The sequence below is a fragment of the Pogoniulus pusillus genome, chromosome 32 (assembly GCF_015220805.1).
Source record: "Pogoniulus pusillus isolate bPogPus1 chromosome 32, bPogPus1.pri, whole genome shotgun sequence".
NCBI classification, from domain to species: Eukaryota; Metazoa; Chordata; class Aves; order Piciformes; family Lybiidae; genus Pogoniulus; species Pogoniulus pusillus.
This window is the reverse complement of record NC_087295.1, coordinates 2971248-2986951: the sequence shown is the minus strand read 5'-3', so window position 1 is coordinate 2986951 and position 15704 is coordinate 2971248. Positions and strand designations below refer to the sequence as shown.

The window sequence follows — 15704 nt, the reverse complement described above, 5'->3', positions numbered from 1 at the left end:
ATCACTTGAACAACAGGTATTACCATTCTGACAGAATTCTCATACAGCAATAATATTTGCAATTGAAGTCAATAAACTACACAAAATTATGAAGTGAAACCAAATATTCCCATAAGAAGCCCCCCTTTGATGGTCAAAAGAGAAACAATTGCTTTGATGTGAACTTTTACAAGACTCCTAAGCACATTCATCTTTAAATTGCAATTAAAAGGATTCTAAACTGTTGCAGGTCTGCTGTTAAAAAAAAGGCACTCAGGACTGAAATAAAGCAGAAGCTGTAAATAGTCTCAGATTGCTCACACCACAACTTGAAGCTCAGGTTAAACAGTTCTGAATTAACATTTGTGTGTCCCCCTCCCAATATTCAAATCAATTTTTAATCAGCAACTAAATCAGACACTCACCTCTATCTTTGAGTTTGCTGGTTTATTAATAGAAGCCTCAACAAGCCTTTGAGAACAGGATGCAGCTTCCTGCTTTACACTGCTACTATTGATTCTAGCAGATGCTCCACTTGTAGTGGACAATTTGGATAAACAAGTAGTGCCAGGCTGTTCTTGTGCATTGTTTTGCTTTGCAGATGGATGACTTAGGTCATCTTCCCAGGAACCAATTGTAGCAGCAAGGTTAGCTAAACGGCCTCTTCTCCCAATAGGGGTATCATTTGCCAGGGCATTAGATGTCTGCTTAGGTGGAGAAACAGACAGATCTTTTGACTGGAGGGGAGACAGAGCAGCACATTCAGAGGGATCTGGAGAAAAAAAAAAGATAAAAAGAAAAACATGTTTATTTTGCTAGTAAAATATATTGAGGTATATCTGCATCTTCTGCATTTTGCTAGGCATAGTTTGTCAGCAGTGCATCTTCTACATTTTACTAGGCATTGAGTTTGTCAGCAGTTAGCTATTCTGGCCATCAACAGAATTGAGCACCTAGCTCTGAAGACTTGGAGACTAATCAAGTTAAAATAAAGGTCACTGCAAAGCCAACACATCTGACCAAGCAGTTTACTAGTTTTATGCTACTGTTGTGACAAAGCGTTACACTGGTGTCAAGGAGCAGATGATTTAGACTCTCACAATCAATAGAAGGGGGAGGTAAAAAGTTATAAAATGAAGCTGTAGTCAGTGTCATTATTCTGGGCCTTCCCCAGAGCTGTTTGAGAAGTACTTCTGCAAAGGTTAGCATTCACACACAAAATTATCTTCTGCTAGCAAACAACACTGGAGGCAAACAGGTGAGACACACCCTCGCTGTCCCAGCAACGCCGCTGCTCTGCCAGCTTCTGCATTCGTGTTTTGACTGAAAGGGCTGCAGGAGTTCCTGACTCTGCGTTTGGCTTTCGTTTCTCAAGAGGCTGAACCAGTGAAGACTTGTCAGAAGCAGCCATGTGCAGCTCTGAAGTCTTCTCAGGAGAACGATGGCTTGTGGAACTTGAAGGAAGTGGCTGTATGTTCTCTGAACTGGGAGTCTGAGTTTCCATGTTGTTGGGGCAGAGCCTCTTTGATGGCGATGGCTTTGTCCCAGGTTTCCCTGCACAGGACAGAGCATTCAAGCAAGTGATTATTCAGAGACTCCAAAGTATTTCTAGTGACAGCACAAAACTGTAATGAAAACAAAATGCCATTTATAAATGCCCTCAGATGCCTCCCAGAAAACTGCCCTGCCCAAATTCTGCCAAGCACAAGGCACTATCATTGGCACCATACAACTACTTTTAAATAGCTTACTAATTGCTTAGAATCATTGAATGGTTTAGGTTGGAAAGGACCTCAAAGCTCAGCCAGTTCCAACCCTCTGCCATAGGCAGGGACACCTCCCACTAGAACAGGTCGCTCAAGGCCTCATCCAACCTGGCCTTCAACACCTCCAGGGAGGAAGCTTCTGTCACTCACAATCTCTCTGGGCAACCTGTGCCAGTGTCTGCTCTCAGGTTAAGCTAAGGATTAGCCATGTGCAGTTCTAGTGGTCAGGCAATTGCATCCACCACTGCTTAGCTGAAGATAAGCACTAAGAGTTTTCACTTGCCCTTAGTAAAAAAGAGGATGAGACTTGTACCCAAAGAGTTTTTGTTAAACTTGTTGCACATACCTTCTTCCCCTGGAAGAGGTGCCTGGTTACCAGTCTCTAACAAAGGCTCTCTGACCCTCTTGGTCTGCATTGTGGGTCTCGCTCCCATCTTGGGTCGCTCAGCCATTTTCTTCTGCAGGTTCTCCCTCCTGGCACGAGTTCTTTCAAGGAGTTTCTGTGTAGTCAATTAATCAGGCTTTACTATACATTGCAACAAGCAATTAATTAGCAACTGCTCAGATTTCAAATGTTTAGTTTTATGTAGCACATACAAAGATAAACAACCCCAGGAAAACAAATACACCTCTCAGATGCTGCTTCTCACCTCCTGTGATGGAAACATTCAAGATCTGGTTTTCCCCTCCTGAAAGCAGCACTGATATTTGTTTTCTACACTGCCAACTACATGGCATGTTGTGTGCACCCTCTTCCTCACTGTGATAAGCCCTGATGTCTATATTTTGATTTCACTGCTGCAATGCACACAGTTCCCCCTATTCTCAGCAAGTGCCTGTTAGATAAAAGGCAGCTCACGCTGCAGCACATGCCAGGCTACTTCCTTGCTGACTGAGCAGTACATATCTGCAGGTTATCTAAAGTTCTATGGCCTACCAGACAGAAAACAGGCTGCAGCATTCTCTTGACAGATGCAATGGTTTGGGTCTTTGCACCCAGTCACATGAAAATTATAGAAGCACCTACTCTATTATTAAGAAGAGATAAAGCTAGACAGTCTAGCATGTTCCAAAGTTCTGGCCATTAATTCAACTACTGTCTCTCAGTATCTTGGACTTTCAAAGGAAACATTTTGAAAGAAAAAGAGCCTGAAGCAGTCAGAAATATTTGGAGGTGATGACATTTTTATGACAGCCTTGTATTGGCACGTCTTGCTAGGAGGTCTGTTTGACACACATGGTCAAGTTACCCGATTGAGACCAACCCTCCAACAAAATAAACAACACTCAAGTGGTTGCCAAGTGGTCATAAGAAAATGCAAATTGTGTGGCTGTTAATACTGAAAAAAATGTTTCTGTTACACCTTCTAAAGTGAGTTTCTCTACCTCAAGCTTAAGTTTTAAGAAGAGATGTTGTAACCAGTTGTCTTATGCAATAAGCTCTTTATCACAGTCTGTATACAGAAGAATATACAGAATGATGCCCAGTTGAGCTACCTAACAACATCCTCCTTCATCCCCTGTCCACTTGCACACTCTGATTATTACTTTGAGCTTCTTAACAGCATCCTCCTTCATCCCCTGTCCACTGGACATTTGGACACTGATGATTATTTTGAGCTTCCTAACAGCATCCTCCATCTCCTGTCCACTGGACATTTGGATACTCTGATTAGTACATTGAGCTTCCTAACAGCATCCTCCTTCATCCCCTGCCCTCTGGACATCTGGATACTCTGATGATTACTTTGAGCTTCCTAACAGCATCCTACTTCATCCTCTGTCCACTGGACATTTGGATACTCTGATTAGTACTTTGAGCTTCCTAACAGCATCCTCCTTCATCCCCTGTCCACTTGGACACTCTGATTATTACTTTGAGCTTCCTAACAGCATCCTCCTTCATCCCCTGTCCACAGGACATTTGGATACTCCCATTACTACTACCACAAAAGAGTTGGTTTAATAAACTATTAATTAACTCCAAATGAATAGAAAACTATTCCATATAGAATCCTCACCTGAAATAGGTTGTGGTTTTGTTTACTTTTTTAAATACTACATTTAAAAATCATCACCACTCAGTTTGATCACATTTAAAGGACGTTTGTTTATTCCTTTGATCTTGATTTTTAAAGCACTTTGGGACAAGAAATTGTGTGATTGAAGTAATGCCCTTGAAAGGGCAGCATATAAACTGCACTTGTTTGGTGGCACATAAATTATCATGAGAACTGTGCCAGCCATTATCTGTCCTGTTGCACAGCAATTAAATACACATTTCACATTTTTAACTGTCTAAAGCTGAAGTCTTGAACAATGTTCCATTGTAGGGCAACACAGGACAAATGGAATGGCAATTTCAGCAGTTTTTTTGTGAAAGCAAAAATCAGCTTCTCTTAACTTCCACAGATGTGCCAGGAGGGCCTTCAACGCAAGCTCTATGCTAGTCAAGCTTCTTTACTTCAACCCCCAACAGGCACAGTCAAAGTGCAGGTTACTACCCATAGTAATCTTGGAGGCTATATAAATTAACTCCTCTTCTTGCATGACATTGAGTGCATCTCCCACATCAGTATTCCTACAGTTCTATTCAGATGCAGCCACATTCCTTTCTGGTTTGTTGGTTGAAGGAAAGGGAGTTTCAGCTGTTACAACTAGGATGTCACTTCCCAGGAATGCACGCCTCTGTGGCTGAGCTCCACCTCCCATTGGCTTTTTTGGTATCTCAACTTTTCCATGCAACTGCCACAATTCAAATCTGCTATTGCACAGGATGAGTAAGCCAGCCACCAGGACTTGAGACTTACTTTTCAAGCTCGTCAACAAGGTATTTGCTGCAAGCAGGCGCTCCAAGTGCTCCAAAAACAGCCAAAGGTTCAACATAGCATCTACTTAGATCACTAGTAAGAACCTGAGAACTACCATATTGCAGTTAGAAGCTCACAGTTTGTGTTGCAAAAGCATCTTCTAAACATCAGAAAAGGTCTTCCCACTGTAAATATTGGTGGGCAAGCTTGGTTTTAAAAAAGTCTATTCAACACTTTGTGTTGCTTCTTCTAAACATCAACTTACTTCCTACAGTAAAGGTTGATGGACAATCTTGGTTTTAAAAAAAGCATAAAGTGTATATTTAGCAGCCTTAAAGATACTTAGGCTCACGTGTGATTAGAAAGATTTGGTCTTACTACTCTGCTTCACAAGAGGCAAATTAATCTGTGACACTGAAGGAACAGTTAACTTCAAACTGCACATGTGCAAACTTTCCCCTGAGCAACTGCATTCTTTGGTCAGCCACCAAGACAGCAACCCAGACTTTGCTCTGTGAATGTTAGTATGTGCCTCAAAGCACAAAACAAACTAGACTACTTCTAACTACAGAATGCTAGGGGTTAGAACCCCTGGAACCTCATCCAGTTCAACCTCCCCACCAGAGCAGGATCACTTATACCAGGCCACATAGGAATACATCCAGGTAGGTTGTGAATGTCTCCAGGGAAGGAGGAGGCAGCCTGTAATACTCTGTAGTACCAAGCAAAGCTTTTTGTGCAAGAAAGGTGGTTTATGCAGTCAGCTATAAAAGGAAAGCCACAAAGACTATATTCATTGTGATCCTAAAAGTATTAACTGCATCGTCTCTTCAGTGTGCTCTGTGTTAACAATTTGGTTCAGATTCAAATGTTTTGTTGTTTGGGTTTTTTTTCCTTGCAATATGTACTGCTTTGAGGCTAATTGGAATATTTTAGTGAGAAAAATTATAGGCTGTGAAAAGAAAACCAAGGTGATGTCTGCTTCACTCATATGTTTACTGAGATGTATAAAAACTAGAACACAAACATAGATAAGACAGTGTGAGAGTCTCTGTTGGAGTTGGTGCCTGTGCTTTTTGCTTTGTAACCCAACTAATTCTGCTTCTAACTCCCCTTGCCAATCCTTCAAACTCACCTTGCACCTAAAGCATACTCTGGGATAAGGTAGAGGGGTAGAAAGAAGGTAGAAGAGTGGTTGAGAGCCCCTCCTGGGGACTCTGGCTTCTGGGAGGGCTGTTGTGTTTCTGTATTACCTTTAACTTGTATATAGCTACATATATTGTAAATATCTGCTTGCATATTGTGCTAAGCTGTAAAGATAAAGCTCCACTCCTTAACTTCCATCTGGCTGAGTCTAGTCTGAGTGAGTCCATAAGAGTGTGGGGGTGTGGGTAACTCCCAAACCATCACACAATGTTAATCAAAGGGAGCTTTACTTTGTAACTGCCCGATTTAAAACCATTCCACTGAATCTCACACCAAAATTGATTGCATCTTAAATTCAGTGAGACCAGAGCAAAATTTGTTACTGTAAAGTGCTGAATTAACATCATGCTCTGGCCAAATAAGGCTCGAATGACACTGCATTACAATGCCTCACCAGTTCATGCAAGGAATGCAATCTGTAGACAAAGATTATCTAACAATCATCACCACGGTCATTTGAACACAAAGATTACCTAAAAATAGTTAGGGCTAAGGAAAGGTTTTATGATGAGGAAAAGAAACCCAGAACATAAATACTTCATAGTAGGTGGCAAAAAGCTTCCTCCCCAGAATCGTTTTTGAAGCTGTTATATTTCCATACTAACACACTCTGACCTTAGCCAGATTTTTCCATGGAGTGTCCCCCACAGCACAAACATTCGAGGCACTCTGCAATACTAACTGATGTGTTTGAGTTGAAGTTGACTCACAGTTGGTCATAGCTTTTCAAAGTCAGTTACTTACAAGAAGGGTGTGTTGAGCTTGGAATATCTCCCAGCATTCAAAACCATTTTGAATTTGATTCAGTAGCCTGGACTTGAAGTTTATTTAAGGCGAGTTGGATCATGCCACTCACTACCAAGTAAGGAAGGTGTTTTCAAGATGTTTACGCTTCACAAAGAGGGGGGTGAGGTAAATCTGCCTTGGCATACAACACATCAAGTACATTGAGATCAGTAGTTTATGATTATTTTTCACAACTGAATCACCGTGGTCACCTTTCTTGGGGGGGCACTCAGGTTATCTGAAGTAGGTCAGTTCGATATACATATTGCTTTCAAGGTTTAGGCAGGCTGGGGATGGAGGTGGCTTTGACTAGGGCTTTTTCAAAGCACTCACAAGAACACAGAATCATAGAATCAAGCAGGTTGGAAGAGACCTCCAAGATCATCCAGTCCAACCTAGCACCCAGCCCTTATCCAGTCAACTAGACCCTGGCACCAAGTGCCTCATCAAAACCAGACTACGCTAAACCTAAGCAACCTACAGATTCAAGTTAGTTCCGTTTTGTTCCCCTTCAGCCACAGCCCAACAAATGTCTCATTCTGTTTTTAAATAAGAGGAACTGTGCCTGTTGAGCGAAGTGGCCAATAACAGGGAGCAGCAACATCAAACGGGGCACATTTTTAATCGTATTTGCCCAAATTTCACTCTCGACCTTCAGATAAGGCCGGCACAATAGGTGTCAACACCGCTCCCGATAGCTTTCAGGCTGCTTTCTGTTTCAGCTGAAAACCTTATCTGCCAAACGCACGGGAAAGAACAGCGCTGAAGCGCCGGGACACGCAGCCAGGGAGCAGCCCGATTTATAACAGGCCCTCTCCTTCACAAAGCCTTGCATGGACAACCACCCTCCGGGGAGAGAGCCGAGGCCACACGAACGCCTGCACCGACCGCGACAGGGGAGGAACCAGTACGAGAAAGCCGAGGGGGCGGAAAGTCTCCCCCCCCGCCGAGAAAAGGGCTCCCTACAACCACAGAATCACCAAAGTTGGAAGAGACCTCACAGCTCATCAAGTCCAACCCTTTACCACAGAGCTCAAGGCTAGACCATGGCACCAAGTGCCACGTCCAATCCTGCCTTGAACAGCTCCAGGGACGGCGACTCCACCACCTCCCCGGGCAGCCCATTCCAGTGTCCAATGACTCTCTCAGTGAAGAACTTTCTCCTCACCTCCAGCCTAAATCTCCCCTGGCACAGCCTGAGGCTGTGTCCTCTCGTTCTGGTGCTGGCCGCCTGAGAGAAGAGCCCAACCTCCTCCTGGCTACAACCTCCCCTCAGTCTCCCCGCCGCCCAGAAAGGGGCTCCTTACACCGCCCGAAGCAGGTAACAGCCGATGGAAGGCGCTGACAGGCCTGACCCGCGGCTGCGACAGACTGCTCAGCCCCACACGCGCTGCCGGGAGGAGCAGCTGCCCGGCCTGCCCGGATCGCCTCTCCCTGCGGCGGCCGGCAGCGACAACTCGCCTCCCGCCGCACCGATCGCCTCCAGCGCCCCCCCGGCGGCTCAAGCCTCAGCGCCGAGCCCGCGCCGCGCCCTCACCTCGGTGAAGGGGTCCATGGCCGCCGCCGCTGCCCGCTCCCAGCCCGAGCCTCCTCCCCAACCGCCGCCGCCGTTTGAATTTCAGCGCCGCTCGCGACCGCGCACGCGCCCGCCCCGCGCGCCCGCGTGACACCGGGCGGCGGCCCCGCCCCTGCCGCCGGCCCCAGCAGGGCCCCGCCCCCCGCGCCAGCGGCCGCTGACTGACAGGAAGGGTGTCCAACCAGGCAGCAGGCTGGCCTAATGGCCCGCCCCCCCCCCCCCGAGGAGGCTGGGGGTTGCTCCGGGACGCAGGGCGCCGCCGCCGGGCTGCCCGGTACGGCGGTGCCATGGATGTGCCCTTCCCGGCTCTGAGAGACGGCCTGCCTTCGCATCCTGCGCCCCCGGGCGCCAGCGCTGACCTCTGCCGCCCAGCCTTCGCCTGCCACCTTTCTCTCAGACCCCTCCTAGCGGCTGTCAGCCCAGCCAGGCACAGACCCTAAGGGTGCTCTAAAGGAAACTCGGGCGCTTAGCTCTTTGGACAGGCAAGCAGAGCCACACTGCCTCTTTGACCCCACAGAGGAGGGCACGAATGTGATCAGAGGGCTGCAGCACCTCTGCTCTGAGGACAGGCTACAAGCGTTGGGGCTCTGCAGCCTGGAGAAGGCTTCCAGGAGACCTTGGAGCAGCCTTCCAGGAGACCTTGGAGCAGCCTTCCAGGAGACCTTGGAGCAACCTTCCATTACACCTTGGAGCAGCCTTCCAGGAGACCTTGGAGCAACCTTCCATTACACCTTGGAGCAACCTTCCATTACACCTTGGAGCAACCTTCCATTACACCTTGGAGCAGCCTTCCAGGAGACCTTGGAGCAGCCTTCCAGGATCTGAAGGGGGCTACAGAAAGGCTGGGGAAGGGCTATTGACAAGGTCTTGTACAGGAAAAAGGGCAGTGGGTTTAAATTGGAAGAGAGGAGATTGGAACTCGATGTTAGCAAGCATCAGATTCTAGAAGTAAAATGCCAAATAATCCTTTTCTGGATAAATCTTCAGGGCTGGCCACCCTGGCTAAGGATTGGCCCTGCAGAGAAGCAGTAGGGAATGGCTGCAGGCAAACAGCAGAACACAAAACAGCCCATGTGGAGCTGAAAGTTGTCAGCAGAAAATAGAGAATTAGCTTTTTTTTGTCCCCCCTCTTCTGCCACCTCAAATGAAGGAAAAAACCCTGCACAGTTTGAGTGCTTTATAAATAACAGGATTGCTGCAATTCAAGCATGCTTTCTGCTTTACCTCAGATTTATGCAGTGCAGCTCCAGCTATCATCGATGCATTTCCAAAGGTGCTTCCATCCATTGCTGTCATGCTCCAAATGATGTTCAGCCTGGGGGGGAGGGAGCAAGCAAAACCTTGTTAGCTGCTGCCCTGGTAGTGTACATAATAATCTCATCTGCTATTTCATCTGGAAAAAAAAACAGGGGGGAGGGAACAGTGAACAATCATGCCTTTTCCACACTGCCTCCCTGGTCCTCTGCTTTCTGATCCCCTCCTTTTCCACACTGCCTACCTGGTCCTCTGTTTTCTGATCCCCTCCTTTTCCACACTGCCTACCTGGTCCTCTGTTTTCTGATCCCCTCCTTTTCCACACTGCCTCCCTGGTCCTCTGTTTTCTAATCCACTCCTTTTCCACACTGCCTCCCTGGTCCTCTGTTTTCTAATCCACTCCTTTTCCACACTGCCTCCCTGGTCCTCTGTTTTCTGATCCCCTCCTTTTCCACACTGCCTACCTGGTCCTCTGTTTTCTGATCCCCTCCTTTTCCACACTGCCTACCTGGTCCTCTGTTTTCTGATCCACTCCTTTTCCACACTGCCTACCTGGTCCCCTGTTTTCTGATCCACTCCTTTTCCACACTGCCTCCCTGGTCCTCTGTTTTCTGATCCTCTCCTTTTCCACACTGCCTCCCTGGTCCTCTGTTTTCTGATCCCCTCCTTTTCCACACTGCCTCCCTGGTCCTCTGTTTTCTGCTCCCCTCCTTTTCCACACTGCCTACCTGGTGGGCAACAGGGAACAATCATGCCTTATTCTGTAAAATAAATGTCTTGTGAAAAACCTTTCTGTAAAGTGGGTTCTGAAAAATGCATGTTTGCTGCTGACACCAAACTGGGAGGTTTGGCTGATAGATCTGTAGGCTGTGTGGCCATCCAGCAAGACCTCCACAGACTGAGAGCTGAGCACAGAGGAACCCAATGAGGTTCAACAAGGACAAGTGCAGAGTCCTGCACCTGCAGCAGTACAGGCTGGGAGGTGATCTGCTGGAGAGCAGCCCTGTGGAGAGGGACCTGGGAGTGATGCTGGAGAACATCCATGGCACAGCAATGTGCCCTGGGGGCCAAGAAGGCCAATGGGATCCTGGGGTGCATTATGAAGAGTGTGTCCAGCAGATCAAGGGAGGTTCTCCTTCCTCTCTACTAATGAAGGAAAGGGCTAAGGACACGAAATGGGTTTTACATGAGATTGTTTCAGGTCAATGCCTGGCAAAAACTGCATGCAGACAGATGAAATCCTTGCTGCAGTAGTTGCCTGCCTACACTAGAGGGTGTTACTCAGACACGATTTTAAGGCTGCTTAGCAATCTGGTTTAGAAATCTCTTTGTCAACGTATTGGGAGGAGAGGGAAGATGCACACCTGAAATGAGAAGCAAGCTGGGGTTTTTTTTGGACACCCACAACTGAAATGTAACAGAGCTATTTCCCAAGCGTGTCCCCAGGAGAAGCACTGGTAATAAAGTCACCCCAGCTTCAGTTGAACCTAAAATGCATAATTACACCCAGGCTGTGTTAGGCATAAGTAAATATCCCTAATAACCAGTCTGCTTTTGCTTGAAAGAACAAACCTATTGTGACTTCTCAGCCAAAACAGGACTTACCAGAAGTCCACCTTCTCCAGAGCAGGCAAAGCTCATTCTGCTCTGCCCTAAGTGGGAGCACCCAGATGCTCCATCAAAGGCAAGGCTTTGAAGTAGAAGTTGATCATTACTCTCTCCCCAGCTGCTGGGTCTTTGCCCACTGAGGTCAGCTGTGAAGGGTCCCTGCTGCCAGCTCTAGAACTCCAGCTCTAGGAGAGTGCTGGCCCAGGCACACAAGTGAGGCCTCTTACAGCACAAGTTAGATCATGGGAAATCCTGCAGGACAGTGCTTTGTGTTTCTTGGATATGCTCTTTATCCCCTTTTCATTTTCTAAGCCTGTTGTACAGTGTGGACCAGCAGAAAACAGGGGACCAGGTAGGCAGTGTGGAAAAGGAGGGGAGCAGAAAACAGGGGACCAGGTAGGCAGTGTGGAGAAGGAGGGGGGCAGAAAACAGGGGACCAGGTAGGCAGTGTGGAAAAGGAGGGGAGCAGAAAACAGGGGACCAGGTAGGCAGTGTGGAGAAGGAGGGGACCAGAAAACAGGACACCTCCCACTGGAACAGGTCACTCGAGGCCTCATCCAACCTGGCCTTGAACACCTCCAGGGAGGGAGCATTCACAACCTCCCTGGGCAACCTGCTTCTGTGTTGCACTACCCTCACTGTAAACCTTTTCTTAATATCTAGTTTGAATCTCCCCTCTGCCAGTTCAAACCCATTCCTCCTGATCCTGCCATTACCAGACCTTGTCAATAGTCCCTCCCCAGCCTTTCTGTAGCCCCCTTCAGATACTGGAAGGCTACTCCAAGGTCTCCTCAAAGCCTTCTCCTCTCTAGGCTGCAGAGCCCTAATTCTCTCAGCCTGTCCTCAGAGCAGAGCTGCTGCAGCCCTCTGAGCATCTTGGTGGCCTCCTCTGGACTGGCTCCAACATTTCCATGTCCTTCTTGTGTTGGGGGCTCCAGAATTGTACAGAGTACTCCATGTGGGGTCTCACAAGAGCCTCCTCAGCATAAAGTGGAAACAAATCCAATGCTTAAGTCAATTTGAATACTGGAGCTGTATCAAATTGCACTCTTCAAGGCATCTAAAAATAGCAGTCCTGTTGAACAAGGCTGTGAGGAAGCTCATCAGACTGGACGTGAGGAGGTTGTTCAGCATGAGAGTGGTGAGAGGCTGGAATGGGTTGCCCAGGGAGCTGGTTGAGGCTCCATCTCTGGAGGTGTTTAAGGCCAGGCTGGCTGAGGCTGTGTGCAGCCTGCTCTAGGGTAGGGTGTCCCTGGGCATGGCAGGGGGGTTGGAACTGGCTGCTCCTTGTGGTCCCTTCCAACCCTGCCTGATTCTATGATTCTGTGAAGCAGCTCCCATAAGCATGTGCTGCTTTTGCTGCATACTAGAAATGTAGGACCCACACAGAATCAAATTGCAACATCGGGACAGCACAGGAGAAGTTTCTAGAAAGAATATGTCTGGAAGGATGGTGAGTGGCAGTCCCTTGGTCAGAAAGGGGCTGGTTCAGCCACTTAAGAGCCATTAAGGGAGGGAGGGGAGGCTAAGCTTGCCGGTGTGGTGGCCTGAAGCTGTGACAAGTGATGCAAAGTTAGTTAAGGACTCTCATTCTCAGCAATTCTTTCTTGTCAGCAGGGAGAAAGATGTTGGTGTGAATATGGGGGAGGAAGCAAATAAACCCAGCACTACACCAGCTGTGGCTATGAATGTGTAGCTGCATATCTAAAATCCAAAGGCACCTTACACACATCTATTTTTGTGTCTGTTGGGCACTGTGAGCTTCCCACAGCTTCAGTGATCAATAAAATGTACCACTGCTCTTCCAGACTGTACCAGTTTCAGAGCTTATTGATGCTAATGTTATTCTAAAGATACTCTTCTGCATGCAAGCAAGAAGTACAACCTGCAAATATCTCTGAAGACATAAGCAAGTAAATCTGAGGTTATCTTTGGAAGGGATGTTGTGTTGAAGCTGAAATGCAAGATGCATGTCAGCTTTCATTCTATCTGCTAACAGTGGAAACATGATACCAAGGTGCAGATCTGTGTGGAATTGTGTTATTTAAGCTGTATTCCACAGTGTGGCTCACCCAGACCTTACTATTTGTCACCATGTCCCCTGCCTTCACTGCAGTGTGATCCATGCCAGCAGCACTGAGAGCCTCCAGGAATTTTTTCATGACAGAGTAGCTCATCTTTTTTTTCTCACTGTCCATGCAGACAGACTTGGAAGCTAAGATGCTTTGAGGTCTGAACTGCTAGAGAATAGAATAGAATAGAATAGAATAGAATAGAATAGAATAGAATAGAATAGAATAGAATAGAATAGAATAGAATAGGATAGGATATAATAGAATAGAATAGAATAGAATAGAATAGAATAGAATAGAATAGAATAGAATAGAATAGAATAGAATAGAATAGAATAACCAGGTTGGAAGAGACCTCCAAGATCATCCAGTCCAACCCAGCACCCAGCCCTATCCACTCAACCAGACCATGGCACCAAGTGCCTCATCCAGGCTTTGCTTGGACACCTCCAGGGATGGTGACTCCACCACCAACCTGGGCAGCCCATTCCAATGCCAATCACTCTCTCTGTGAAGAACTTCCTCCTAACATCCAGCCTATACTTCCCCCAGCACCACTTAAGACTTGTTCTAGAGGTACATTAAATGTTGATATAGCATTCTTGTTGTATTGAGATCTCTCTTTACTGAGCTTTCCTTATTGTATTTGTAACCAACAAAGGTGACAAAGCTTGCTCAGAGCCAAAGCAGAAAACAGAGCCAGGTGGCCTTTTAGCCTCCCTCCTCTGTGCCTTCTGCTGCTGCCTCTGGCAGCCTCCTGCTGCAGCCTGGAGCTAGCCTGACCTAACAAAACCTTCAAGGAAAGAGGCTAGCAGAACACAACAAGATAAGATGGAAGCAGTGGATTCAGGGGTGGCTGAATGCCCCAGCATGAGGTGGAAAAGGACACACAGGCACCAGGCAGAAGATGAATAATGCAGAGAGAAGGCAAGCACTGGAGGGAGCAAGGAAGGAGGATGTGTGTGGAAAACACACACCAGAAGCTGGAGTTACCAATCTCATCACTGTGGCTTCCAAGCACACATAAAGTGTCACCTCTGAGAGGAGAGCTTAGCAGAACTGTTGGGGAGTTCACACCGTAGCAGCCATCAGCGCTTTCCCCCTTTACTGTGCTGATTGTCTGCAGGGCCAGAAGAAGATGTCACTGTTTTGAACTCTCTCTCTCAGTTGCCAGGTATCACAGGCAAACCCTAACCCGTTTGTGATAGCTTTGTCTCTCTACACTTAAATTCCCACACTTGGGTATTTGCAGACAAGCCTGCAGGTCCCAGAGCCTGCAGCATGAACAGAGTACTTTAGAGGTACTTCAGTAGTTCAGGTTAAACTTAAGACATGCTGATAGAGTTGAGATCTCCTCTGTTCCTCAAAGAATTCGAGTTAAAAGGAAGATCAGAGCTGTCAGCTAGGTAGAAGTGTGTTTCATCGTCAGCTCTTCACTAGCAGACTGAGAAAAACAAATGACACCTCAGTCCTTTCATGGCTGGTCTGATTGTGTGGGAGGCAGTGGTGAAGAAGATGAAAAAGTACTTTAAACTTTTGCTTTTTTTTTTCCCTTTTCCCAAATTATGGCCTGTGAAGGTGTATATGAAAGCAGACAGCCCATGGCTTTCCTGTGCTGAGGGCTCCAGGGCTGGACACAGCACTGCAGGTGGCGTCTCATAGAATCAACCAGGTTGGAAGAGACCTCCAAGCTCAGCCAGTCCAACCTAGCACCCAGCCCTGTCCAGTCAACCAGACCATGGCACTAAGTGCCCCAGCCAGGCTTGGCTCCACCACCTCCCTGGGCAGCCCATTCCAATGCCAATCACTCTCTCTGCCAACAACTTCCTCCTAACATCCAGCCTAGACCTGCCCTGGCACAACTTGAGACTGTGTCCCCTTGTTCTGTTGCTGGGTGCCTGGCAGCAGAGCCCAACCCCACCTGGCTACAGCCTCCCTGCAGGTAGCTGCAGCCAGCAATGAGCTCTGCCCTGAGCCTCCTCTGCTGCAGGCTGCACCCCCCCAGCTCCCTCAGCCTCTCCTCACAGGGCTCTGCTCCAGGACCCTCCCCAGCTTTGGCGCCCTCCTGTGGACACCTTCCAGCACTGCAACATCTCTCTGCAATGCAGGAGCCCAGAACTGGACACAGCACTGCAGGGGTGGCCTGAGCAGTGCTGAGCACAGGGGCACAAGAACCTCCCTTGTCCTGCTGCCCACACTGCTCCTGAGCCAGCCCAGGATGCCATTGGCTCTGCTGCCCACCTGGGCACACTGCTTCAACAACATCTTCAGCTCCCCTCTCCCAGCACCCCCAGTTCCCTCTCTGCCTGGCTGCTCTCAGCCACTCTGTCCCCAGCCTGCAGTGCTGCTTGGGGTTGTTGTGGCCAAAGTGCAGAACCCTGCACTTGGCCTTGTTCAATCTCATCCCATTGGCCTCTGCCCACCCACCCAGCCTGGCCAGGTCCCTCTGCAGGGCTCTCCTACCCTCTGACAGACCAACACCTGCTCCTAACTTGGTGTCACCTGAACCTGTCATCTCAACCATCTGTCATGCTGCTTTTAATCATGGAGTCAGTCAGGGTTGGAAGGGACCACAAGGATCAGCCAGTTCCAACCCCCCTGCCATGGGCAGGGACACCTCCCACTAGATCAGGCTGCCCACAGCCTC

General features: G+C 47.9%; 1 protein-coding gene across 5 annotated transcripts in view; it reads right to left on the bottom strand.

Moving 5' to 3' along the window:
* ANLN (anillin, actin binding protein) overlaps positions 1–15704 on the bottom strand; it is a 65751-nt gene that overhangs the window by 27458 nt on the left and 22589 nt on the right. For 3 of the 5 annotated variants that reach the window (XM_064169819.1, XM_064169816.1, XM_064169817.1), the window contains exons 2-5: positions 9348–9438; positions 2092–2245; positions 1249–1533; positions 405–751 (exon numbers count right to left, since the gene is read on the bottom strand). In XM_064169819.1, coding sequence (XP_064025889.1) covers positions 405–751; positions 1249–1533; positions 2092–2245; positions 9348–9419 — 858 coding nt within the window. In that variant the 5' untranslated portion in view covers positions 9420–9438. Of the gene's footprint in view, positions 1–404; positions 752–1248; positions 1534–2091; positions 2246–8084; positions 8167–9347; positions 9439–15704 lie in introns of those variants that run through there. The other 2 variants (XM_064169818.1, XM_064169820.1) reach the window with 1 other exon arrangement.